The sequence below is a fragment of the Fusarium vanettenii genome (genome assembly GCF_000151355.1).
Source record: "Fusarium vanettenii 77-13-4 chromosome 2 genomic scaffold NECHAsca_18_chr2_1_0, whole genome shotgun sequence".
Classification (NCBI taxonomy): domain Eukaryota; kingdom Fungi; phylum Ascomycota; class Sordariomycetes; order Hypocreales; family Nectriaceae; genus Fusarium; species Fusarium vanettenii.
In genome coordinates, this window is record NW_003315867.1 from 429,968 (window position 1) to 456,482 (window position 26,515).

Sequence of the window (26,515 nt, forward strand, 5' to 3'; positions counted from 1 at the left end):
CATCAGCCCTGTTCCCGGTGAAACAAAGATAGCGCGCCGCCGTTGGCTTGCTCGCACAAAGGGAGATGAGAAAAGAGAAGAGAAACCACGGTGAAATGAGCCAGGTCGAGATCTGCACCCTCACTCGGAGCTGAAATTTTGACCGTCCACTCGGACACCGACAGCACTGAGGCCCAAGGGTCATGAGGTAGCTAGAGCTACCTAGGCGAGAAAAGAAGCCTACTGCTACTGTTCTGCCAATCGGTTTGACCAGAACCACCAGCCCTAGGCGGACGCATGGCCAAGGCTGTCCTAGGCCGCAGCATCAAGCCGTTGGCCAGTTTTCCGTGTCCGAAACGACCAGTCAGGTCTGGGTCAGCACTTGACGGACCACAAACCAAACGCCCGAGGCCATCCTCAATCTCAAACACATTCACTTGGGACTTTGTCGAGGCAGGCTGCCGATCCGAAGGCTTGGGGAGTCACTTGACGGCTTGAAGGAAGCGGGATCCCTTTGCAGTGATTAGTTGCTTCATGCCGAGGGCGGGGAGACGTGTTACACAACAGTCAAGACTTCGTAAAAGGACGGCTCGGGGGTTGCACAGAATGTCACGAGCAGTTGAGACAATGCTCCCGACGATTCAAAGCCTGAAACAGCGTAGCCAGTCCTTTGGGTTTTTACCTGGGCGTTATCATATATAGGGATTTGATCTTATCTATGTTGGTTGCATCGACAAGGCATGGCGCGGGGGTGTGAATCAGTTATGGGTGTTGCGCTGCACAAGAGATCTCCATGACCACGAATGTCAACTGTTAAGCTTTCTGATGAACACAGAGTGCAACATGGTAGTTCTGCATTCAAAAGACCTTTGACATGTGCGTTGGTATCGTGGCATAGATCAAGTCGAATTGGTGAAACAAATCGACGGGAACCAGGACACCTGGCGTAAGCCACCCGTAAGACCCCAGTTTGCATCCATTCAGCTCAACCGCAGTGGGGGTTTGTTTGTCGCGAACCTCACCTCTTGTCCACCGCCAGATTGACGTTTTCCATCACGGGGCCTGAGCCAAGAGGTGTGGGCGGGGCGGCATTGCCAAGATCCCACGGCGAACAAGTGGACTGGACGATAGAACAGGCGAGGGATTTCCGAGATGGACTCAGCATGTGGGACGGGGAGCAAACGGAGAAGGGGATCAGCGGTGGTTAAGGGGGAAAGATCAGAGGCGTCAACGAGCCGATCGTAGGCGACGGCCACTAGAAGATGTTTCAATGACGCCGACCAGACGGGCATTTGTTGGGGAACATGATTTTAGCCTGTCGGTGTGTTGTTTTCTCTCCGGATCATCGTCGAGATCCTTTGACACCGAGTAACCGACGTCGCATGCGCACGAGGGGAGGCTGGTGAGTGACGCTGCTGCAAATCACCAGTGAGGTTGAAAGGTGAGTCGTGGCCGGCGCGTAAGACACGGGACAGTCCCCATCTCACTTGTTCAAAAGGCATTGATCCTACGGGACCCCTAAAACCTCGGCCGAAAAGGAAGCTCCGAAAATGATGCCCATCCATCGTGGCAAGGCGAAGCGAACCAGGCAGTCATCAGCCTGGCGAGGCATGACGTCGAGAGTCGGGACGAGCTCGTGAGCATGAGGCCACTGCGGCCATCCCTGGGTGTTGCGTTTCTGACAGTTGGCGTATCGCCCATGGATCTCACGATGACTTCACTCCTGACCCTGACTGCTTCGACCCAACCTTTTGCGGGGAATATCCAGGATGGACGCGACAGCAACTGTAGCGTTCGAGGGCCAGGATGAAAACATCTCTCGGTCGGTTGCTACCGTGGACCACTTTTTCCCACGTTTCTCTCGTAACTCGGTGCCCGTGTTGGACAGTGTCAGGAATGACGAGAATATTGCGATATGCAGGCCTGTCGACGCGCAGACGCGACGATCACCGTCCGACGAGGCCACTGCGGAAGTTACAGTATAGATGGTCACCGTCTTGGACTGTGCTGACCAGCTGTGAGAGACCCAAGACGGTTGTTGATTGGATCTGGATCTGTTGGAAGACGGCCACCGTTTCGAGGGCCTCTCCTCGTTGCGTCTTCGCCCTTGACCTGGAAGTTTTCTCCGTTCCCTGACCCGGTTGACGCGGAGGGACGCAGATCCATGACATCAGTTTGGCCGAAGGGGTTCCATTAGACCCTTGTTGCTGGGCGGCTCCTTGTGTTTCCGAAGCACAGCACGAATTTGTAACCTGGGCGCGTCTTGTGTGAAGGAAGGGAAAAGATTCTTGGTCCATTCCTCTCCTCGAGCGCGGGAGAGCAAGCCTGATATGCAAAGCAGGATGTCGTGAGTCCGCCTCGATATACCCCAGACAAGGAAATGCACATCACCGCTGTGAATCACGCGTGCTCGGCGAGTTATCACATCCCAATGTGATGCAGTGTAAGTGCAGGTACGATAACTTGGTGAAACCCATGGCATGGCTTCGGAATATTTGACTGGGGTCCCAACGTCTGCCGCTCGTAATTAGGAGGCGCAGTTAGCAGTTGAAAGATGATCGTCTCGGTGGGCGTTTGGGTCTGGCAGAATGGTTTCTTCGGGGCGACGTTTCGGTCAAAGATCCGCATCAGAAGGCGACAATCATGGCCAAACTCGGGATACCGACCGACACCGCTCCGTAGCATAGTAGCCGGCACTGTATAATAGACGGTCGAGTATTAGGTCGTCAGTTTCTGTTTGCTGGACATGCCGAGAGATCGGCTGGTCCCAATCATGCTAGGGGGGATTTGCGACGACCAAAGACGGGACGATTGACTGCGAGACTGTAATGAACAGGGTGAAGTCTAGGACTCTCGGCCGACGATCTGGCGCAGAGAAAAGGGAAGAGAATGGAATCATTGGCCAAAGATGCCTTTCCATCAAGTGGATGGAGCATGAGAGATGGTGGCTTGGTCGATGACAGCCGCTCCTCCACCAAGGGCCCCGTACCACGAGGTACCAAACGAAAGCCGGCGCAGTGGGAGGCCCCTACCCGTCAGAAGGGTGCCTGCCACTAGAAGCCTCACGTCCCGCCCCGAGCCCCCTCGGGGCTGAGCCAGTCACAGGCTCTCAGCGCTTCGACGCCCGAGGGGGTACATGGCGGGTACGGGGCCCATGTGAGGTGCCCAGGGTTGACTGAAGCAGGCCTCAACCGACCCCAACGCTGTGGGCTGCAAGGGCCAGCAATTGCGTCACAGACGCTGATCGCCAAATTTGCAGGCTTCTCACGGGGGCTTCTGAGGCTCGGGATGTTTTCCCTGTGGTTCTCTAGACATCTTGGCTGGGTTAGCGAGGTCCTTGGGGATTGTTTGCTTTGGCAGGGTGTCTAGCCGTTGCAGTCTGTGCAACCAAGCGAGAAACTCTGAGGGTTTTTTTTTCCTCTCCTCTCTGTTGACACCTAACGCGTCGCCTAGTGCCTCAGGTCCGTCTAGCAGCGAAAATCTCAATACCAATGAATGCATCGTGAGGTCAGTAATTCATCTTCAGGCGTGAAAAGTACGTACCGGCGCGCCTTTTTTGGAGAGGGCAGCCGAGTCGCGTGGGCGCTAGCGCTCAGGCGAGTTAAGTTCGTGCCACTGTCATGTTGTTGCCCGGTACGTACCTTTTTCTGCACTGTGATAGACGCCGGAGCGCGACGGCTGGGGACATTGGCTGCTCAGGCAGGAGTACTCAGCAGCAGGCAACCAGACAGGTACTGGACCCCCCACACACAGCTGCGGCGATACCTGTCCAGGGAGAGCTCCAAATGTACCGAGGGGTGACGATCCCATGTCCCATGACTCCTCACTCTGTCGTCACTTTCCTCTTCGGGGACCAACGAGATTCGTCCGTCTTGAAGCGGTGCCAGGCCCGTTCACTCTTTTTTTCCCAGGGTCTCGCCTCTCCGACTTCTCTGTCTGTTCTAGGGGCTCTCTCTCAAAGGGAAGAAGGAAGAGAGGACGGTGAAATTATCAATTCACGAGAAATCCACTTTACATTCCCATCCCCATCCCCATTTTCTTCGTTCGTTTGTCTTTTCCCCTTTGGCCTCCTCCCCCCCTCCCGTCCCGTCCATCCTCTTCCCTTTCTACTCTGGTCGGGTTTCTTCTTCCTGCCACCACCTGCCACTGAAAAAGAAGGGTCCTCCTCTGCCGTGTCTGCAACCGTGGTTTGGTCTTTTTTTGCCTCCCATTGTCATTGCATTGCCATCGTTTGCGCCGACTAGGAACTTGCCGGCTTCTTCCAACTTGTTGCCACTGCTGTCATTGGGGGTTGGTCTCACCAAAACACTTCTGCCGTCTTCGTCACTTTCTTTTATTCATTTTGACTTGTTCCCCCCCTTTTTTTATCGCTTCTTGACTTGTTTACTCCTCGTCATTATTATATCTCCCGCTACTATTGCTACCGTTAGTCCCCTCCCCTCCCCTCTCCCCCCTCCATCTCTGGCTGCATTCATATCCTTGAATGTGACGCTGCTCGTGCTGTCATCTTGTTTGCTTTTTATTCTTTCCTGCAGCTCCAGTCCAGAACTTGGTCGCTCTCCTCCATCTCGCTTCGTCAATCCATCCCATCCACTGACGCTTCGTGCTTCGCTTCCTGCAGGGTCGACACCACCTCCACTGTAATTCACTGCTGTCGCCGTCGCTCCGCTCCATCAAACGTACCACCTGCCTCGACTTAGCAAGCAAGCTAGCACTTACTTAGTTGGGCTGGGCTGCTTTCTTCCACCTCTTGACCGCCGCCCACCGCCAACAATTCAATTCCAGCCCCAGAGACACATTCTCAACCACAACCACTCTTCTGGATACAGCTCTTTTTTCAGCCACCGAAACTCACGACAAGACGAAAAAGTCCCTGCCGCTTCCCTGCCGCAAGCCACCTTTCCTTTCGCGACCGATTCCAGATCATCTCCGAATTCCATTGCGGCTAGTCCCCTCTCGGTCTCTCCGCGTCTCCGCCCTTCCAGAGGCACTCTAGAACAATATACCAGCCTCATCGCACGAGTTGGGTGGATCCAGAACGCTGGCCTCCCTCTAGAACCGCCCGCTACGAGATCGAGACCCTTGAACCACGTGGAACCATTGGCACTCGACCTCTACCCCTCTCGCCAGCTCTCTATCTTGTCGACGACAAAGTCCACGCGATCCCTCCTCCGACTTTCCTCACCGATATCTCTCTCTTCGAGTCTCGCCTCGCCTATAACTGTCGCGCCTCAATCGGGTCACTTGTTCTACTTTGTGGACGTGGCAATAGCCTAGTCAGCCTGTGCGACAAGTGACGACATTTGCGATTCACCGACTCGATCATCGGCCCGAAACATACTTGGATTTATATACACTGTCATGGCAGACGAAACCGAGCTCCGGCCTACTGCCTCAGAGCAGCCCCATCCGATTGCACGATCCGACTCGTCAGCTTCAACAAGCCCCTCTGATAGCAATGAGCCTGTCATTCACCAGCCCATCCCTGTACGACCTGGTCTGCCCACTCGGAAAAGCAGCGGACCCCTGGTAGTCCCTCGTGATAGCTCAGCAGTCGGCCCTCTGGAACCCGACTTTGGTCCAGATGATGTACGGGCAATGAGTCCCAGGCGAACAAGCGAGGACCTGGATAGGATGGGCAAGGAGGCCCGGGACGAGATGAAGAGGTGAGTCAGATGGATATGCTGCTTGGGCATTGCACTAACCATTCTAGACACGCCAAGGCGTTGCAGGATTCGCTGCTCACGATTTTCAACCGTATCGAGGCCGTACGCGAGGAGCACGACAAACTTGACAACAATAACAAGTTTCTGCAAAAGTATATCGGCGACCTCATGAGCACCAGCAAGATTACAGCCTCGAGTAGCCGCAAGAAGTGAAAGAGATGCTGTTCGCCAGCTACCGCCAAACCATACCGGCAACTCAGGATGCCAACATTACATTACCGATTCGAATAGCGAGACTCGCAAGTCTGCCTCGACCCTCTAGAAACTACAACAGTATACCTTGGATTCGAACTTTGGGGCCCTGCAAGGAAGGGCATGATACCCGCGCCTCGACAGCGCTGCTACTTCGTTTCATCATCTCGCCTTTTAGGGCTGAGCTCAGTATTATTGCATTTGACTGTACATTAACGCATTTATGAACCCCGGGAGTAGATCCCTCACGATGGATCGATCATGCGCACGGAGGGAGCGCACTGGAGCTTTGTTTTGGTTATTGGTTTTGCATGCAGCATCCCACCTAGCATGGTGTACCCAGCGTTGAACGGTCATTGGACCCCAACGAGCACAGGCGGCGTTCTGAGTTGACATTGCCCGAAGCCGGGAACACTTTGGCTAGGTCTGATGTGGCTTTTATTCTATCACGGTGTTGCTATGGATGTCGGTGTATTGTAGCTCCCGTAGAAGGGGGAGCGGGTTGGTTGGGTTCCTACTGACATACTGCCTGACGGCACGGAGTGAGGTTCGTAAAAAGAAAAAAGAGAGAGGTTCGAATTTTAAGAGCGTGAATGTCCCTCCAGTTCAGGGTGTCTGCCAGATTGATACCAGAAGAAGCTTGAGTGTCTAGATTAGTTGCTCTAGTATCAGAATTGACAGGGTTCAAACATATCGGATGCGTGATCATGTTGTCTGTACCATATGTGATGTCTTTGAAGCCTTAAAGGCAGTGACCGGGAATGTTCAAGGTTTGGAATGTGCTTAATTCGAGATCATATACATGCAATGACTTGAAGCCTTGACACCCATCAGCCTCAGTTCTAGATGTTCTAGGTCGAGGCTAGACCCCTACCCTGAACCCAAACACGACGCCTCAATTTTCAGCTTCCCCAACAATTCTCGCACAAATGGAACGAAAAGAACTTCCCTTGACTAGCTTAACCGATAATTCTGAGTAACTCGAAACGTTCAACATCATCAATATGCCCAAACATGCTTGGCAAATCGAACGATGATGTCTCCGCCCGTCCAACCGCGATACTTAATCCAGACTGTAACAGCCGGAGCAACCCAGAACAACACCACGTGGCATATCAGCCTAAACACCGTAGGCCTGAGAATTATCGCAGGTGTCATATATGACCAACACCCATTTTCTAACCGAGAAAGCAGTGTCCAAAGGCAGCCGACGAGGTGGAGATGGATGAGATTCTCCACGTAAAGCCAGGGGAAGAGACAGTACTAGATAATGTCTAGGATGGTCGTTTCTGGGGGAAGCGGTGAAGGTGGATTAGAGTGGTAGTCTATGAGCATGCAAGATATTACCACGACGGCTGGAGGAAGGCGAAGAATAGGACGAGGCCCATTGTTGGTGAGTCTGAAGACGTGGATTGATGATTGTTAGAGATGAGGAGTTGTGATGAAGCATTAAGGATACACAATGGGAGGTACACATGTTTCACTAACAATAGGCATGTTGTCCCCGGACAGAGTTCAAGGAACGCTGAAGCCTGTTACTCTTCTTCGCTTGATAGCGTTCACAATGTGTCCACCATTGTGTATCTGGCGGTGTAAGGCAGGACACCTTGACTTGCGCAACCTGGTCCACAGAATTCATGTCTGACGGGACTTTAATCCCGTACCTTGGGAGTTTGTGTTTCATGCATGCTATTGAAACGTAGTGCTTGGAGGGCCAGTGGTGAAGGGTGATTGATGTTGAGGCTCTGTCGGTAACGCTGGGGGTTACGGCAATATACATTGAGTTACCCGACTACTCCCGTTCTGATCGTACAGAAACCGTTTGACAAAGACAAAAGCTCCACTGAAACCTTTAAGCCCTAGAAATGTCAAAGTTAACCTTACTTTGTCCCAATTGCATCACTTGGCCAAACGTTCAAAGAGTTGACGATTGTCGGACCGACCTCCGATCAGCGAATAGGCAGAATTAGCGAGGTCCACATCAACATCGAGGACACCATCCCGCGCCCTGTTGGCCAAGTGGTAAGGCGTCGCACTCGTAATGCGAAGAGCGCAGTTTCGATTACTGCACAGGGCACGCGAGTCCCCTAGTCGTCTCAGACGGCTTTCTTTCTTTTTGCTTTTTCTTTCTTTTTTTCCCGGTAAACATTTTGAACCATCATGTTCTTGTTTTTTATTTTTAATTGGTAGTTTAATTTGGATCTAATCATCATGCTTTCTTCTTTTAGCCAATACCTCTTGTGTAGAGTTGATGTCCTCATGGTCTGTTCCTAGCCAATTGTTGTTGCCTAGTAACGACTCTGTATTCCGTCCGGATAGCACGTCGCTCCTCTTGCATAACCGTGTTGTCTGTCGCCTGTGTAATATATAGATAGAACGTGATCTTCTGTTGTTTGTAGTTACTACAGTCGCAGACTTTCACTTCTGTGATCCCAAAGTATGTCCGAACGAGGTCACTTGGACACTGGTCTAATTCAGGAACACAATGAGTCCTTTTGAACGGCTGTGCCTGGTAGTTTAACAAAAATGCCATGAAGTGTCAAGATAAATACAGCTCTCTCTCCTGTTACTGTTCTGTCTTGCATTCTAGAGTATCTATTCTCTAACCATCCAGTTTCGACTCGTCTGTTACCTGTCTCTACTGCACTCATCACACTTTCATTCCGTCTATCCATCATCATGGCATCTATTACGGGCTCCTCTTCGAATATTGTTGGCGGATGGGCCTGTCTTGTCTTGCAAGACTGGGACCAACGTGTGACGCATGAAAAGCTCCCGCAAGGCCTCGCCCCTCCTCTCAAGGTTCGAAGGGGTGAACAGGCTTGGGTTTTCAACCGGATAGGGGACTATGGTTTCGTCCATGCCCACCACGAAGAGACACACAAGCGAGGCAAGTCCTTTCATGCGCTAGCTATACTCTGCCTTCTTAGCTTGCTATGGAACATTTCTAACTTGAGTAAAAGGATGGGTTCCCCTGAGAGTCTTGCAGAGGGGCGAGCAGAGAGCCAAGCCACTTCCCATTGAGCTCCTGACCCCAACACGGCTCATGCAAGCGGGCGTATCCGATCCCGGCCCGTCTGAGAACACCCTGCAGGAGACCCTTCGTTGCCTTTGGAGAACTATCAAGAGCAATAGGTCCATCATCACTGAGATCGTCCCGGGCATGTCGGAAGCCAGCAAGAAGGTTCTTTTCCACGAGTTTGCAGCGCGATATGCCGATATCATCTACTCATGTATGCCTGTATACTCCTTTTCATCCGGCTTAGTTCTGACCTTTTCCTTTCTAGCCATTCTTCCGCAAGCCCGTACCATCATGAGTGGTGGATCGTTCACGCCTAGCCAACTAAGAACTCTGACACCGGTCAGTGGCTCTTGGCCCAAGCAACCCGGAGTCTATCTCATCATTTACGGCGACTTTGGAACCCGAAAGATCGGCTCTCGCGTGTATGAGGCAGCGGCGTACATTGGCCAGACCAACAACTTCCAAACGCGCCTTTCTCAACACCAGGCTCGGGCTCAGCTCGAATCGAGTTCCAACCACTACCGACTTGCCGCGCGAGCAACGCAGAAGAGAATGGTGCCCCTGATCCTCCAAAACACCAATCAGGTCCCCACTCGTTTCCTCGACATCGCCGAGTTCTCCATGGTCTGCCTCTTCCGGTCCTGGTACCCGGGCCTGTTCAGCCCCAGCGATGCGAACGCCGTTGGAGCGTATGCTGCTGACTTTGATGCGGCCCTCGTATTTTCTCGGCTCATGGACCAAGTCTCTTCCAAGACAGGTTGGGGCACGAGCCCGACATACGGTCTGAACTGGAACACCCCCATCCTTCGAAATGCGAAGATGGATCAGCAATGGACTGGTTGGTACCAGGAAGCCAAATCCATGTTTTACTTCCGATCCCGACGCCAACTGCACAAGTCAAAGGATGAATACTTCCTTCGCTGGTATGCATCCGAGGCCGTCCGAATTCCAAAGGAACTCTGGAACGAGGCTGGCTTCCAAGATGGCCAGACTGTTCACGTCCTTGTCGAACTTCGAAAGCGTGGTGACGAGTATCTCACTCATCCATTCCGATACATCCGTCTCCCTCCTACCGTTGGCAGAAACCCAGAATTGGAGAAGCTCAGGTCTCTGGCCATCAAGATCCAGTGGTTCTGCGAGAGCACCAAGAAATGGAAGCAAAGCTACCTCGAACGGACCAAGATTTGGTCCACCATGAGCAAGACAAACGATATCTTGCAGGCATACCGTAGGGGCCTTATGCTGCTCTGCGATGTCGAGGAGACCAGTTACAGCGGCTGCCCTGACTGGGTGTTTCCACGCTGTCCAGCCAAGGTCCAGTTTCTCCGCTACAACCACCTTGAGCAGAAGTTTGTTGTTGAAATCACTCAGCCGCGCGTTCTTGCTTGGCGGTGAGACGATACCATGCAAGAAAACACAGACCGTCTGAACAGCATGTTTCCTCGTAGTCAATTCCCAGACACCGTTGTTGGTGCCCACCCAGGCCCTGGTTTCTTCACTGGGAAAGCCAAGCAACGGGGTAACTGTGATGTTTGTATTTCTCAACGAAGTGTAAGTAGAACCATTGCTTGTTCGTCAGAAAACCGTCTACTAATATACTTAACAGACTACAAAGTGTGACCACAGTAGCGCTGACAATTCGTGCCGGTGCTGCAGAGCTTTGCACCGTCCTTGTACTTGGTCCAGAGGCGCACAGAACGTGGAGGATTTTCTTCAAGAAGAAGCGCTTGAGGAGCTTGGCATTCCGTTGAACCCGACAAGACACGCTGGTGCTCAAATCCAGGTAATGTCGAACCCCCCTTTCAACCCCGAGGTTGAGGCCGAGGAGCATGGTAGTCTAGAGGAATAAGACAACAGAAAATTGGTGGCGTGAGGGATGGGATTGCTTGCAGAGACGTGGAAAGTGTGGGTCACGAACGAGTGGCACATGGAATAATAAGGCATCATTCGTTGAGTCGGAGGGAAAGATGAAGTCGGGGAGATTGATAGCTTGAGATGTATTTGGCTAGGGAGATCATGTACCGTGTCATTGTTTGCTATGCTTGGTTCAATTGATAAATGTTTATGATAAGATGTTGACATGAATATCCAAGTAATTAGGTAAGTTTCAACAAATCCCATGTAAATCCCACCATAAAACGCCAGTAGAGCCGAAGGTATAATAGCGAGAAGTCAGGACAGATAAATACGCAGGACCTCTGTTCCTTGTTGTGAGTTGAGCGAGTTCCGAGCGAGCCACGCCGGGCGCCATCGAAGTAGAGGCGAAGCCAGCCATCTCGAAGTAGAGGCGAAGCCAACCCCCTCGAAGTAGAGGCGAAGCTGGGGGCTGTTGAAGGAGAAGTGAAGCCGAGTCTCGAAGTAGAGGCGGAGCCGGGGGCCGTTTATGAAGAGGTGAAAGCGGGTACCACAGTCGAAGTAGAGGCGAAGCCAGGTCTCCGAGTAGAGGTGAATCTGGGCGCCGTCGTCGAAGTAGAGGCGAAGCCGGGGGTCTTCAAAGGAGGGGTGAAACTGGGTGCCACGGTGGAAGTAGAGGCGAAGCCATTGTAGGAGAGAGAAGACAGATCCGGTAGAAATAAGCTGTCCCAACGGCATACATTCGTTCAAGGGAAACAGGCAAAGCATCGGCGTCGTGCTTGGACAACTGCTGTGTCAATGTTAGCCACTTCAGATACTTTTACCCAGGTACATGTGCCATGAAGGAACGTATGTTACTCACATGGAACCATTCTGGGGGCTCAAGACTCTACAAATGAGAGAGGTGTCTGCCGTGTGGTTCAAGTCTTGGTGGTTTTGGCTGGGCGTCGACTCATTAATCTCCCGGAGGGAGAATCGAAGTAGAGGCGAAGCCCAAAAAACCAAAAACCAAAAGACAAAAACGCCGAGGGGGAGGGGGCGGGGGCGGACACGATCGTCTAGGAAGACGGGGGCGACGACGAGATCAGACGGCGAAAGAGCCGTCGGCGGCGACGGGGGCGGGCCGGAGGGGAGGGGGAATGGGCCTCCGGAGAGGCGGGAGCAGCGGCGGGCGAGACGGCGGGCGAGGAGGCGGGGGCGACGGAGGAGGGAGGCCAGGGACCAGGCCCGATCGGCTCGGGCTTGACTGGCGAGCCTTTGCAGGCGAACGCCAACTCTTCTTCCGTTGCCTCCCCTCCTGGGAGGCCTGGCTCTCCGGGGAGAGCCAGGTACCTCTCCAGGAGGGCGAGGAGCTTGTCGAGATTGGGGAGGCGGGCCGGCATCTTGACGGCAGGTTGGTGTTGATGTCGATGTTTAGGGACGGAAGGGGAGGGAGACATGTTGGGCTCAACAAAAAGACGACTGGAGTGAGCCATTGTGCTGGATTGTGGGAAGGAGCGATGCGTGGAAGGTGCGGTCTGCTGCCACTCTCGCAGTTCTGGGAAGGTACGACCCCTTGGTGGTTGAGACGCGTTGTTGATCCAGAAAGGGAAGGAACGACTACGCGGGTTGGGGGGAGCGTCCATTGTGAACGAAACAAAGAATCTGACAATCTGGATTGCAAGATAAAAGCATTTGGAAATCATCTAGACTTGTGTGCATTGTTCTGAAATATTAGCCCGCTGTCGCCAAGTTCGAGGGCAGGCAAGTTCTTTGAATGGAGTCGCTTTGACGTGGAGTTTATGACATAGATTCCTGGAAAACAATTGAACCGGACTTTGTGACGCACATTTTTCTCTGGAGCCTGGAACTCGTTGAGGCCTCGCCAGTAATTGAAGGAACAAATCTGGGGTCCTTGTATATTCGTACATTACGCTATCAGTCACCTACGCGACGATCCTCCCCCCTTCCCTCCCAAAGCCCTCACTCTCCAACACCAACGGGCCCCCACCAGGGCCGCTCGCATCCAGGCTCACTGTGACGGCCTTCCTCTCGCCGACAGCGCGCACAGACTCGCCCAGGTTCCGCAAGTCCACCTCGCACCCCTGCGGCTGGTTGTCTTGCACCTCCTTGACCTCACGGATCTCGACACCTGGGTACGGCAGCCAGCCCTCGCGCAAAGGAATCATGATGAGCGGAATCTCGGCCTCAGTTTCGGCTGTCGACGATAGAGGTTCGCTGGATGACCCGGGAATGACAAAGTGGCCCTTGCGACGGCCTCCGAGGAGCCAAGTGTCGCCTGGTGCTACCACCTCGTAGCTGTACTCAATGTCTCTAGTGTGCTGGAGGTCCGTGTCCCATACTTGCGTCCACCTAAGAAGAAGCGTCGCAGGGAGCATCTGGTTGACAGCCACGGTTGGAATTGCTCCAGGCTGCTGGTCTAGGAATTCCGTCACTGGCGTCTGAAGCTGGATGTCGGCCGTGTGTAGGATAGGAAGCGAAGGGATCTCGACTGGGATGAGGATGGTGGAGGGATCCTCTGGCTGGTCTGTAGGGATCAATACTTTGGGATGAGACTTTTGCCAGCCCTTGAGCAAAGCGGTGATACTCTCAGAGGCATCCTCTTGTGATCCTGGTACCTTTCCAATGCCAGCAAAAGACTTTTCCCATGGTACATCGGCTAAGAAGTGGGTAGACACCGCCCTCAGCAACGCTGCTCTCTCCAGGTCTTGCGTCTGTAGCGCCTTTGTCTCCTTGACAACCGCTGTCGTGATGGCCCTCGCAAACGGCTTGAGCGGAGTCTTATCAAGGGTCTCGAGTATGGATCCCACAATCACCTCCTCAATCTCGGTTTGGAGCACAGTGTAGTAGAGTTTGAGGTACATGGTCTTTGCAGCTCGCTTTCCGGGTTTAACGCCAGCCTTTCTCTTTATCCGGTACAAGAGAGTGGCTGGCTGTTTAGAAAAGATCATGGTTGTGCCAGTGGGCGGAACTCCAAACTCTGACTCAAATAGGTCTGAAGGGATCAGTTCGCTCTTGTGTAGTCGCAAAGGGCTGTGGCTCGCTGTAGAGACGTTGAAGCGCGAATAGAGCGCCTCGTGCTTAAACACATCTTGGACATTGACGCCCAACGCCAGCGAGATGGGAACCACCATTGACTTCGCAAAGTGGTACTTTTCGCCAGATTCAAGGGTATACCAAACATCGACCTTGGCAGATACGTCACCAATATCTTGCTCGACCGAGTACGGGAATCGTAGAGTAAATGGAGTCTTGGCGGCAACCTCGTCAAAGAAGAAAACACCTCCTGACTCGGGCTTCTTTGCAAAATCGACTGTTGATCCGACCACCTTGGCTTCAATGGTTAATAGGCGGAGACCTCCTGTTGCTGGCTTGACTCGTATCTCGCAATTCTTTAGAGTGTTCCAGCCCGGATCAAGGGTAAGGTCCATGGTGTTGTTCTTGTCTAGAGCGGTATGCTTGGTCGCCGAAAGCTGGACGTCCAGCGCCCCAGACCGATGGAAGAGCACGACATCGGGATGTTTGAAGATATTAGTCGTTGATGGTGGCGAATGGTTAATGTCGCGTTCGAAGTGAAGGAAGAGGTTGCTCGAGGAGAGGCCGAGATGGTCGACCTTGTACTTTCCGGGGATAACAGACTGTTCCTATTAGCTTCGTCTTGAAAACGCCCAGATAAACTTACAGTGCAGTCCACTTTGATGCTGTTCATGCCCGGGTTCAGTACAATGTCCTCCTTTCTTGAGAACCTTAGCTCCTTGGCAGGTCCATTCTCGCTTGACGACACTCGTACAGCCACGGCATCCAGCTTGATCTCGTCTGGCAGTAAACTCCAGAGGTTGATTGTGAGACAGCACTTGTCTTCATCCTCAAAATACTCCGGGGCACCTGCTAGTTCGATATCCGTGAAAAAGTTTGACAGATGCACCTTAACTTGAGAAGACAAAGACGAAGCAAGGTCAAACAGATTGCCAACGATGCCCTTCATTGAAGTCGCATCTGCGGGCTCAGGCTTTCCAAGAGTCGAAACTCTCTTTGAACGTTGCTCAAGTCTCTCCTTCTCGGCTGCACACGATTTGGTAAGAAGCTTGAGGGCGACACGCACGTAGTCATCCTGCGACTTCATTTCGCGAAGACAGTGCAAGTACATGACAAGCATGGATAGCTCGAGCGAGCTCCATCCGCTTTCACCAAAGAATGGTGTCGCTCGGTAAAAGTAAGAGGCAGCGGTGGCGTATTCCTTGAGGAAGAACTTGAGCACAGCAAGATCTGCCATGTTGGCTTGCACAGCGTGGTCATGGTTCGCTACCGTGTAGTGTCGGAGTGCCTTGTCCGTGAGTATCTCGTAAAGTCGGTAGAAGTTATCCGAGTTGTCCAGCGCGGTTTGGAGTAGGTGGCTGTCAACACAAACTGTCAAAGGATCGGTATCTTCCGGTCCGGATGCCTCAGACGTAGCTTCGTCAGAAGCAGGAGGCTTGTCATCAAGACTGATGTCTTCAAAGTCGGCCTCTGCTTCTGCAATGATAGGCGCTTCGTTCCAACCGTCACTCCACCCGCGCTTTTTCCCTAGACTATCGAGGATGCTCCTGGATAGCATGTAAAGCTCAGCGCGTCTAGCAGCCAAGTCCTCGAGGCCAGCCTTGAGAAAATGGGCATCCTTGTCATTGTTGGTTTTCGGCATGCCGGGTCCAGGGAATATGCCAGGGCTTGGCAAAGGTTGTGAAAGTTGCGGTCCTGTCTGAACATGGAGGGAGGAAGTTCGTGCAGGATGCATCATTGTCTTGGGTTCAGGAATAGATGCCTTCTGCTCAAGACTCTCGGGAGGGGCGAGTGTTGATGGGGGAATTGGAAGAGCCTTTGACGATGTCTGGGCGAGGATCTGCTGCGCAACGGAGAAGGCGAACGAAGCGACAATGTTGTCCATGATTTCGGGCAGGTGAGGATTCGCGAGAAGACCGTCCTTTTCATCTGCTTCATCTGTCGTCAAGGCAGTGAGGATATCTCGACGCATAACCTGAGACACTGCTGGGATGAATTGTAGTGTTCTTCGACAAATCTCGGCCAACATAGACAAGTTTTCAGCCTCCTCAGTCTGTTTAGGGGGAGGTGCCAGAGGCGCAACACCGTGTAGGACAGAGTCTTGCTGTTCCTTAAGCTTGGCCAGTAACTCCTCCCGCGATGACCAAGCATTGCCGAGTCGCAAGAGCAGAGCCATCTGTCGAGCAAATATGTAGCATCGAAAGTCAAAGACGGAAACGTTGTTAGCCAGAATCATATCCCGATAGGCTTTTTTCGTTGCGCTGATGGGGATCTCGTCAAATTGTTCCTTGATCAGCTCGTCTGACTGGAGGTCAACGGCTTCCTCATCCTCCACGTTTCCACTGACACTGGCGAGAGCGGCTGTGACCGACTTCTTCAGTTCCTCTGTGTAGTTGAGCATGGCCCCGCCATGTCGCTCGGGAGACCCTTGGTCAGCCTGCTCGTGGATGACAGAGTCAAGTCCAACGCTGAGCTCATCGTATCCGACCAACGCGTCCTCGACAAGACCGACACTCTCAAAGCCTCTTGCCAAACCCTCTTTGAGAATGAAAAAGGTGCAAAAGTTCCATCCCGGTAGACTTCGCTGTCCATCCTTTTCTTTAATGTCCTCCTCATACTGGGTTACTCGCATGTCGAATGACATCAAGATGAGAGTCTTGAACTTTCCAATCAACTCATTCCAGGCATTTTCGGCATCGTGCTCGTTCTCTGAGTAGCCTGTCGGGACAGCGGGGACAACTCTAGGTAGCTGATCGTATGGGAGGTCGTTGATGCCGATCCTGATTTGCGCAACTCGATCGAAAGGGGTCTTTGGGGTGCTAAAGTCTGCTCGCATCTTTTCTAGAAGAGGAGTTGAGCCAGTGCGCCATCGTGAGGTGGCCTTTTCCGCAGCTCCCTCCGATTTACTGCTGGTCCTTGGTTGCGTCGCGGCAGCGGTGTTGGGAATGACCACATGCACGATAAGCCATTCAAAGGCATCGTGCTTCTCCTGCTTGCTGCTTTTCTTAGAGTTGCTTGAAGACGGCGTATGTGTCTTGATCCACTCTCTGACTTCTGATCGGACAGAACCCTTGTAAGAATCGTTATCGTCGCATCTCACGAGGAGCACCTTGAGATAGGGCGTGCGGCGCAGGCCAGGAATCTGGTGTCGTCGCTGGCTGCCGATAGTCCTCGAGGGTATTGATGCAGTATCTCCTTGCTCAGTGGAGGCCGAGCGACCACCGAAGGTCTGCGTCTGGAAGCCATCGTCGATCGTACTGCCCGAGCGTCGAAGGGGATGTGGTGTTGTTGCTGATGCGGGGTCGATTCCTCCCTGAATAAGTTCGACATGGAGACTATCAATAGACCGCAAAGGTCCCGCATGCGATTGCCAGTTGAGATTGTGTAGAGGAAGTCGGGGGACTAGCCCAGGGGCGAGGAGCTTGTAGACATCGTGAGGATCGAAGTACTCGACTTGCGACAAGATGTCATGTTAGCTGAGGCTGAGGGAAGGGGGCGATTCAGTGGGGGTAGAAAGTTCAAGTCGCACCAGTCACTTTTGACGTCGAGAATGGCTGTTCCATGGCAAACAGCTCGATTCCACTCTTGTCATCGTTCTTCGTCCACGTATCTTGGGATGGATCGTCAGTTTTGAATCGCTAACCTGTCCCAAACAGCTCCGCGAGACCCCTGTTTCCCGTTCAGGCAGTGAGCTCACCGCCATGCGCCGGAAGTGGGTTTCTCCGGGTTCAGGGCGGTGAGATAATGGCGCTCTATCATTGGCCGATTTCCATGACGCCACTGAAGCTTTCTGGCGGGGTGATGGCAGAATTCTTGGAGGGGCAATAATTCAAGCATTGGGTCTCAACACGTTGAGCAACTCCAGCATCAATTCATCTTGAACTTTTTCTCTCAGATCGATATTTCTTGCAGAGAAGTTCCAAAATGTCTACTCTTCAGGCTGTCAAGTACATCCGCGGCAAGCTCGAGGTTCTCGACCAGCTCCGACTCCCTCACGAATTCCACTACGATGAGGTCTCCAACAGGACCGAGGCCTTCGACAGCATCTATACTATGCGAGTTCGTGGCGCCCCGGCTATCGCCATTGTCGCTGCCCTTGGTCTTGCAGTAGAGCTTCATAACGGAAGCTGCACAGCTTCATCCGCTGAAGAGACTATCGGTCAGATCGAGGAGGCTCTCGATTACCTCAAGGAGAGCCGACCCACGGCTGTGGATTTGACCAATGCTATTAACCAGCTCAAGGCCAGGATACGGGAAGTTGGAAGCACCGCGACCAAGGAGGCCATCATTTCTGCTTTCATCGAGGAAGCAGAGAAGATTTTTGAGAAGGATCTGAAGACCAACCTGTCGATTGGCGACTTTGGTGCCGAGTGGCTTCGCGCCCAAGTCGGCGCTTCCCCCGAACAACAGATCTCGGTCCTCACCCATTGCAACACTGGATCTCTCGCCACCTCTGGCCACGGCACTGCTCTCGGAATTATCCGAACCCTTCAAGCCAAGAAGCTCCTTCACCACGCCTTCTGCACCGAGACTCGTCCCTACAACCAAGGAAGTCGACTTACTGCCTTTGAGCTGGTCTTTGAAGGCATTCCTAGCACCCTAATCACCGACTCCATGGCTGCATCTCTTTTCCGCACCCGAAAGCAAGAGAAGAACATTGCCGCTGTTATTGTTGGAGCCGACCGAGTTGTGCGCAATGGCGACACTGCCAACAAGATTGGCACGTACCAACTGGCTGTTCTGGCCAAGCACCACGGAGTCAAGTTCATTGTCGCGGCCCCCACGACCAGCATTGATCTTGAGACGGAAACGGGCGATGGCATCAAGATTGAGGAGAGAAAGAAGGAGGAGCTTACGCAGGTCACTGGAGCTGTGATCAAGCCTGATGGTACCGTGGACGAGAGCTCAAAGGTGCGGGTAGCCACCGCCGACCAGAGGATCAACGTGTGGAACCCTGCATTTGATGTTACTCCCGCCGAGTTCATCGATGCCGTGGTCACTGAGAAGGGTGCTATTGAGAAGGGTCCTGACGGCAAGTTTGACTTTAGCCAGATCCTGCCAGAGCGCTGGGCCAAGATCACTGGTGCTTAAACACCACTTATTATGACATGACTTTTCTTTGAGTATATAGAACGGAGGCATCATATCCAACATAGACTAGCGGGTGGAATTGGGTTTCAGACAGGGACAGCTTATTGCTTCAACGCATGGAGGATCAGCTTTTGGAAATCCTCTACAGCCGTCTCAAGATCAGCAACGGTCACGTTTTCTTGCGCGCCATGTGCCACCAGAATGTTTCCTGGGCCATACAGATACCTCGTTTGATCGCCCTTGAGATTGGGGATGTCGGTTCCGTAGTTGACGACGATGGTCTCGAAATCTGGGAGTGTCAGCAAATGTTAGGACCATGGTATGATAGACGTACCCTCGACATCACAGTTGGCCTTGACGGGACCGTATCCGTGGCTGCAGTCAAAGGTAAAGGCGTCCTTGTCAATCTCATCAAAGATGGCCTGAATCTTGTCATGGACGAGTTGATGTCCGTCCTCTTGCTCTCCACTGGCGACTCGCACACCAAGTCCAACAACGGCCTGCTCAGGAATGACATTGGCTGCCACACCTCCGTGGAAGCTACCAATGTTGACAGTGGTGTTTCCAAACAATTCACTGGTACCAAGGTCCGTATCGAGGATCTTGGCAAATGCACGGATCATGAGCTCGTTGGCCGACTTTCCGAGCCATGGGTAACCGCTGTGTCCAGGGAAGCCCTTGGTGGTGACATCACAGAACAGAGCGCCCTTGTGTCCACATGCGAGCTTGTTCTCGGTGGGCTCTCCAAAGATGACAGCGTCCAGGTTGTAGGGAAGCTCCTTGCTAGCAAGAGCATCGCTGAAACCTCGCATGCCGTCGCCGGTCTTTTCCTCGCCGACGACAAAGAGAAGCAGCAGCTTGCTGGCGTCAACCTTGCCCGCCTTGAATAGCTCCTCAACAGCGGTGATCTGTGCTGCGACGCTGCCCTTGGCGTCAACGCTTCCCCGACCAGAGATTCTCGTCTCCTTTGTAATCTCGCCCTCTTCGATTCCGTACGGGATATGAGGCGGGACGACGTCAATGTGGCTGCTTATAGCCACCTTGGGATCAAAGTCGTCGCTCGGTCGCCATGCCAGCACGTTGAACCGATCCTTGCCCTCAGGCGTGTTTTCGAAAGGGCGGATCTTTTGGCGCGACGTGGAGTAGCCCTTTCCAGCAAGATAAGACTCGAGCCACTCGCCGACATCGTGTTCAGTTCCAGAAATGGACGAGATCTCAATCAGGGACTTGTGCAAGCTCAGAAGCTCCGATCGGTACGTGGGGGCATCGCTCGAGAGGGGAGCTTGGGTGGATGCGCCGAGGGGCTGCTGCTGGCCAGAGCAGAGCGCGAAAGACGCCGAGGCGAGGACACCGACGAGTGAAGCGACGCGCATCTTGAAAAACGTGTCGTGGTGTTTACGGTTGAGAGATAATTCGAGGGTTAAACTGCGAGGTTGGGTTTCAGTACCTACCTAGACGGGAGCTACAGCGGAGCTCGGCCTAGCTTTACCGAATGACGCAAGTGGCCCGGTCCCGATGTCGGGACGATCCTCATTACCTGCGCACCCTGATAGATAATCTAGATAATCTCGAGGTGTCTGCATTGTGTGGGGGTACTCTTGGCAATTGATGATAAGGCATTGATCTGAAGCTGTTGATATTGATGTTAACTGCTGGTTTGTTGTTTAATCTGCAAGTAAGACGAAGCTATGGCGCTTAAAGTCGGCTTTAATACAGGAACCAAGCCCTTAAACTACTATCCGGCCAATTCAATGACACTGATGAATTCAACAGCAATATGCACGGGATACTCGAGGTCATTAATCCCATAGCTCTCCCTTTCTTTCACATAGCGCTAGTCACATATCTTGAACAGTAGAATAAACACATCAAGTCAAGTAGCGATACTAAATTCTACCACCAACACGATTGAAAGAACTATGAAAGACCTTCAAAAGCCATCTAAGCAATCCAGAACCAAATCTTTTGCCAGAGATTCTTGGGCACAGGACGCTCATCCAAGGCTGCCAGCTCTTCCATCTCCTTGACGCCGGTGACGAGATCAACCTCCTCCACTGGATACGCAAACCGCCAAGACCTGCTATATATCTTGTGACCAATGTACAGGGCAAGGAAGATTGGCAGAGTGATATAAGCAGCAAGAAAGTCGGATGCGTTAAAGTTGCCAGGGAAGAAGACTTGGAATCCGTTGGTCAGGGTGAGAAGGATGAGCAGGACCAACATGAAATATGTTGCATAAGGCTGCAGGTTTGTCTTGTATGGCAACGTGTGCATAAGTCCTTGGACCTGTAACGCCTTGCGGAATCGGATAAATGTGATCATGATGAGGATCCAAGCAATGAAACCACTGATGGTCGTAAGGTTCATGAACCAAGTAAACACTTTGGCACCGCTGTTGTTGACGTTCAAGAAGCTCAAAATACCGATGGACCAGGTGCACAGGATGGCAACCCAAGGAACACCCCTTCTGTTGGTGTGTCTAAGGAAACGAGGAGCTTGGCCGTTGATTGCGAGACTGTACAGAACACGGCTTCCTGCATAAAGGAGGGCATTTCCGGCAGACCAGGCCGAGGTCAAGATGGCAGCATTGATGATGTGGTTCAAAACTCCGATGCCAGCGTTTTGAATTCCAATAACCCAAGGGGATGAGTTTGCGTTGGACTCTGGGTTGAGAAGGTTGGGGTCGTTGGACGGGGTGATGATGCCGATCATCAGTGAGCCCAGGCCGTAGAAGATGGCGAGACGGTAGACGAAGCGGCCTGCTGCCTTGGGAATGTTTCGACGGGGCGCAATGGTTTCACCGGCGGCCACGGCGATCAGTTCGGGTGAGGTGATGTAGGCGAAACCGGCTCGGATGATGCCTGTCCAGAAAGCCAAGAAGCGACCTGTGTTCTTGTTGCTGTGTACCAAGTATGTCTTGACAGCACCAGGGTTGTTCCAGTATCTGAAGCCAATCCGGTCACCGTTGGGAGCTCCGCCAAGCATAATGACCAGACCAGTGAGAATCAGACCGACAATGGTGATAAGTTTGATACTGGCAAACCAAAACTCGGCTTCTCCAAAGAAGGAAACGGCAATAATGTTGAGGCCGAGAATGACGACAAGGTAGATGGTTAGCCAGACAGCAGAATGGACGTTGGTATTCCAGTAATCAAAGAGGATGGCGACGGCTGAGGCCTCGGCACCGATGAGCAACGCATAAGCCATCCAGTAGTTCCAGCCAGCGGCGAAGCCCAAGCTCGGGCAGACGAACCGATCGATAAAGTATGGGACCGTGACACCTTTGACGGGTAGCAGAGTGGCCATTTCTGCCAGGTTGTTCATGATGTTCCACACGATGAGCATCATGACGATGTAGCCAAAGAAGAGAGGCAGGGGTCCGACGATGGAGAGGGTTACACCCGAACCAACAAATAGACCAGTTCCGATACTGTAAATTCTAGTTAAACATGTTTCTTGACATGGGTTTTCAGGGGTACATACGCTCCACCAAGAGCAAGGAACTGAATGTGTCGACTCTTGAGTCCACGTTCAAGCTGATCATGTTGGTAGACGAGATCAGAAGTTCCTTCGGCAATGGATCGGAAGTTGACATCCTGGGGTACATCCCCCTGCCCCTTTGTTTCAATGTCCTTTTCCATGATTTGATGAATATTGGCCGAATTCCAGAAGAATGACTCGAATAACTTGAAAACCGCTGCTCACTGCCTTGCAAAAACAAAGCTGAGTGTGTCCCATCTCATCCAGCGGTGCAACGTCGCAGTATTTATAGATAACATCATGTTGTCCTGTTTAGGGTTCCATTGGTTCTGACTCGAGTCAAACCAGGGTGTTGGAACTGACCTCGCATCCTGACATGCCTGCTCTCACCATGTGGACCACTGAGGCTGATTGACATGAACTGTTTGCTCTACCCCGGATTCCAAACAAGCGTCGGGACGCCATCCCGTCATGTCGGGGAGCGACCCCATGATGTCGGAGGGCCCACCCGGATTTATACGAGCTACGCTCCTAACAGATATGGAAAAGGCAACTCAAGATAAAGGATGTACGGCCATAGCTCTGATTGGCATCTCACCCTTTCTGATATCCTCGGCCAACTACCCAAGGTGGAGCCACGTGGGTCGAGATAGTTGAAGTCTCCCTTTGACCAGGTAATCCCGGGATCGCTTACCGCTTCCCCTTGTAGTAGGCGTAATGCGGGGTGATAAAGAACCCGGCCTAGGTTTCACCGTACGATGGTCAAGGGTCATTCTTATCTCACACACCTCGGGTGTTACGGGGGATGAACTCCTGGTTGTGGCGGATGGCGGTAGTCGGCTGTTTAAGCTGAAGGTGTCGGGTTGCGGCACCGACGATCTATCAAGACAGCGAGTTTGTCCCGAGGCCGAGGTTGATTACACTTGTGATTATGGTTTGCTGCGAGCAGGGCATGGTTCTTACAAAGGATGATGCAGATCCACGTAGTCACGGGCAGCTGTCAAAAGGTTGGTCCAGGGCTCCGAGGTCAGCTATCCCTGCCAGTGCCTGGGATACATTATCTCACGTTCTTTCTTTCACAACTCGATAAAACTTTAGAGAGTTTTATGAAGCCGGAAAGAAATATCCTTCCAAGATTGATGCTGTCTCGTATGGAATGATGTTAGCCCTTCTCTTCACCCTAGAACGGTTACCTATCCCACTATTCGGACAATGAAAACTAACAGCTGGCATTGTCCTCAACCTAATACGTTGATTGAAACTTGCCAAGGCAGACTTCTTGGAATATGTAGCCAAGACACACAATACGGCAGTTGAGCTTGGCCGCTTGGCGCCAACCGGAATCTCTTGACATTTACCGGAATCGCCTGCCGGTTCTAGAGGACGTATTATCTGGAGATGTCACGTGGCGCCCAAGTCTATATACTTGGAATTTCTCGTCTTGGGGATTGTCAGTGACTAAAGTTTTCTTCATAATCACAAACAGCTTGTTGAGTTTGAAAAGAGGCCAGCCTGTGCCGTGTCGCCGTGTCGTCTTTCAGCCCTTTTCTGCTCCACTTTGACTCGGTTCCCTTACCCCTCTGTAGGTAGAGGGCGCTTGGCTTGAGCATACATAACTGCACCGATATCAGAAGATGGTTTCCTGGACGGTCTAGTTTCGAATAGTGACACTATTGGAGTCGCTTTAACTCGCAACACACTCCTCGATATTACAGTAAGTTTCTCCTTCCTGGCTGCCCACACAAGACAAGAGAGCTAACGTTGATGTCAGGAACGGCTCTGTCATCTTACGTCCGACTACGAGCTCTACGCAGAGACTTGCCTCAACTTTTGACTACTTCAAATCCAATACGACACAATGGGCTCTCTAGACGAGTTCACATTTTCCGGGACCTCCTATGTCCAGGGCAAGGCCACAGGAAGGCTCCTTGCCAGCAACCTCGAACTTAGCTTCTGGGGAGGCGTCGACCCGCACAAGAGCGAGATCATCGACCGACATCATCCCTTGAGCGGACAGCGTCTTCAGAACTCGATCCTTGCCATTCCAGGAGGTCGAGGCTCTTGTACCGGCAGCGGAATCGTGCTGGAGCTCTTGCTCAACGGAAAGGCACCTGAGGCGATGATTTTTGAACGACGTGAGGATATCCTCACTTTGGGGGTTATGATTGCTGAGGAAGTCTTTCAAAAATCAATTCCGGTTGTGGTCTTGAAAAAGGAAGACTTTCGGGAGCTTTTGAAGTTTAATGGTCGCGATATCTACGTTGATGACGGCCACATCTCTACCAAGGAGCTTCCAAGGCAAAAACCAGACCCTTCAAGCAATGTCAAAAGGGATACTCTAGATCTTGGGACTACGCCAACCTTAGAAGGTGTCAAACTTTCCAGTCTTGATGCGGCATTTCTGAAGGGCGACTGTGGAGAGGCATCACGTGTGGCAATTCGCATAGTACTGCGCATGGCCCACGTACTTGGCGCTACAGAGTTGATGGATGTGACACAAGTCCATGTCGACGGATGCGTTTATACCGGCCCTGCAACTCTGGCTTTGGCAGAGAGACTTAGGGACTGGGGAGGCCAGGTCCGAGTCCCAACGTCCCTCAACTCCATTTCGGTTGATCAGAAACGATGGCGTGCTTTGGGTATCGATACGACGTTTGGTGAAGCTGCCGATAGGCTTGGAAAGGCCTATACGGATATGGGAGCACGACCGACCTTTACTTGCGCACCATACCAGCTGGATACCGCCCCCAAGCTAGGTGACCAGGTGGCCTGGGCAGAGTCGAATGCCGTTGTGTATGCCAACAGCGTGCTCGGAGCAAGGACCATGAAGTATCCCGATTTTCTCGACATTTCGATTGCCCTGACAGGGAGAGCACCCAAAGGAGGGCCTCATATTGATGCCAACCGGCTGGCCTCGGTCTGTGTGAAGATATCGGGGTTCGAGTCCAGTAAAGTGGTCGACGACTCGTTTCCACCCTTGCTTGGCTACTACGTGGGCTCCTTGGCAACGAGTCAGATCCCCGTGGTGGTGGGACTCGAGTCGTTTCGTCTGACAAAGGACGACTTGAAAGCATTCGGAGCTGCTTTTGCTACAGTTTCCAGTGCACCAATGTTCCACATCGTTGGAGTGACGCCAGAAGCTACAACACTCGAGACTGTGGTTACCCCTGATTTCACGTCTGTCGAAGTCAACTTTGCAGAACTGATGGCGTGCTGGGAAAAGTTGAACAGTGCCCCGAGGCATCAACCTATCGATCTGGTATCACTCGGAAACCCTCACTTTTCCCTTTACGAGATACGAAAGCTGGCAGCTCTGTGCCGAGGCAGGGAGAAGTTGGCGAGCGTTGCCATGATAGTGACCTGCAGTCGCACAACATACGGTCTTACCAGCCAAGCAGGGCTAATAGATGACCTGGAACGATTTGGAGTGCAGATACTGACTGATACATGTTGGTGCATGATCACTGAGCCGGCAATTCCACCAGCCGCAAAGACCATCATGACAAACTCTGGAAAGTATGCTCATTACGGGCCGGGACTTACGGGGAGAGGCATGTACTTTGGGAGTTTGGCTGGGTGTGTGGAAGCTGCTTGCAGTGGTAGTTATGATGCTGAGACGCCATCGTGGCTTGTGAGTGCACTTGCTCAAGATAGAACTAGAACTCGATAATTGACAAATCGGGTCAAAAATTATCGGCATGCTCTGTATCGTGTTTTCTTTTAAATTACTAAATATTCAAAAGTCTTAGATAACTGATAAGTAGCCAGTTCCATGGATCATACGGCAAAGGCCAATCCGTGGTGTGATAGAGGACTAACCCCTGAAGATATCTCTGTCTTGGCAAATAGATAACGAGACTGCTGATCATGGCCTATATTCTACCCTGGATCCAGAGAGGAAAATCACTCAGCTGGTCTACTTGTAAGATAGCTAAGCCCGATATTATCGGCCCCGGGTCATTCACATGTGGGGCCGTGTCGGGGATCGGGAGGTGGACCCGACGCCGGCCGATGAAGACGGACAACCGGATGCTAAGCTATACAAGGGAAGACGCTAACATTTGAGAGTGAATGGAGTATCGACAGCGACGAGAAGAGGACGAGAGATTAAGGAATCCTTAATAGTGATATACAT

The 26,515-nt window shown here is 52.3% G+C and overlaps 8 protein-coding genes across 8 annotated transcripts; 4 read left to right on the forward strand and 4 right to left on the reverse strand.

The window, feature by feature from the left end:
* Nucleotides 1-5,439: 5,439 nt before the first annotated feature.
* Nucleotides 5,440-5,858, forward strand: NECHADRAFT_19733 (uncharacterized protein; the record flags this gene model as incomplete). Its single annotated transcript, XM_003045726.2, has 2 exons — nucleotides 5,440-5,645; nucleotides 5,693-5,858. Coding segments are annotated over 2 exons (372 nt in total), but the record flags the coding sequence as incomplete, so codon positions are not given.
* A 2,718-nt stretch (nucleotides 5,859-8,576) lies between these two features.
* On the forward strand, nucleotides 8,577-10,768 carry NECHADRAFT_75962 (uncharacterized protein; the record flags this gene model as incomplete). The annotated part of the gene is made up of 5 exons (XM_003045727.1): nucleotides 8,577-8,748; nucleotides 8,861-9,130; nucleotides 9,185-10,310; nucleotides 10,368-10,470; nucleotides 10,526-10,768. 5 exons carry the CDS (start codon nucleotides 8,577-8,579, stop codon nucleotides 10,766-10,768), a joined length of 1,914 nt encoding a protein of 637 aa, XP_003045773.1.
* A 323-nt stretch (nucleotides 10,769-11,091) lies between these two features.
* On the reverse strand, nucleotides 11,092-12,398 carry NECHADRAFT_75963 (uncharacterized protein; the record flags this gene model as incomplete). The annotated part of the gene is made up of 3 exons (XM_003046294.1): nucleotides 11,092-11,563; nucleotides 11,636-12,019; nucleotides 12,106-12,398. The coding sequence occupies 3 exons, from the start codon at nucleotides 12,396-12,398 to the stop codon at nucleotides 11,092-11,094; spliced, it is 1,149 nt and encodes a 382-aa protein (XP_003046340.1).
* Nucleotides 12,399-12,698: 300 nt separating this feature from the next.
* On the reverse strand, nucleotides 12,699-17,372 carry NECHADRAFT_90679 (uncharacterized protein; the record flags this gene model as incomplete). The annotated part of the gene is made up of 3 exons (XM_003046295.1): nucleotides 12,699-14,417; nucleotides 14,456-17,262; nucleotides 17,339-17,372. 3 exons carry the CDS (start codon nucleotides 17,370-17,372, stop codon nucleotides 12,699-12,701), a joined length of 4,560 nt encoding a protein of 1,519 aa, XP_003046341.1.
* A 361-nt stretch (nucleotides 17,373-17,733) lies between these two features.
* NECHADRAFT_57836 (uncharacterized protein) lies at nucleotides 17,734-19,266 on the forward strand (the record flags this gene model as incomplete). The annotated part of the gene is made up of 1 exon (XM_003045728.1): nucleotides 17,734-19,266. One exon carries the CDS (start codon nucleotides 17,734-17,736, stop codon nucleotides 18,898-18,900), a length of 1,167 nt encoding a protein of 388 aa, XP_003045774.1. The 3' UTR covers nucleotides 18,901-19,266.
* On the reverse strand, nucleotides 19,224-20,273 carry NECHADRAFT_26181 (uncharacterized protein; the record flags this gene model as incomplete). The annotated part of the gene is made up of 1 exon (XM_003046296.1): nucleotides 19,224-20,273. A coding segment is annotated over one exon (1,050 nt), but the record flags the coding sequence as incomplete, so codon positions are not given.
* A 568-nt stretch (nucleotides 20,274-20,841) lies between these two features.
* On the reverse strand, nucleotides 20,842-22,541 carry NECHADRAFT_32512 (uncharacterized protein; the record flags this gene model as incomplete). Its single annotated transcript, XM_003046297.1, has 2 exons — nucleotides 20,842-22,330; nucleotides 22,384-22,541. 2 exons carry the CDS (start codon nucleotides 22,539-22,541, stop codon nucleotides 20,842-20,844), a joined length of 1,647 nt encoding a protein of 548 aa, XP_003046343.1.
* A 1,697-nt stretch (nucleotides 22,542-24,238) lies between these two features.
* NECHADRAFT_75968 (uncharacterized protein) lies at nucleotides 24,239-26,129 on the forward strand (the record flags this gene model as incomplete). Its single annotated transcript, XM_003045729.1, has 2 exons — nucleotides 24,239-26,011; nucleotides 26,124-26,129. The coding sequence occupies 2 exons, from the start codon at nucleotides 24,239-24,241 to the stop codon at nucleotides 26,127-26,129; spliced, it is 1,779 nt and encodes a 592-aa protein (XP_003045775.1).
* Nucleotides 26,130-26,515: the final 386 nt, after the last annotated feature.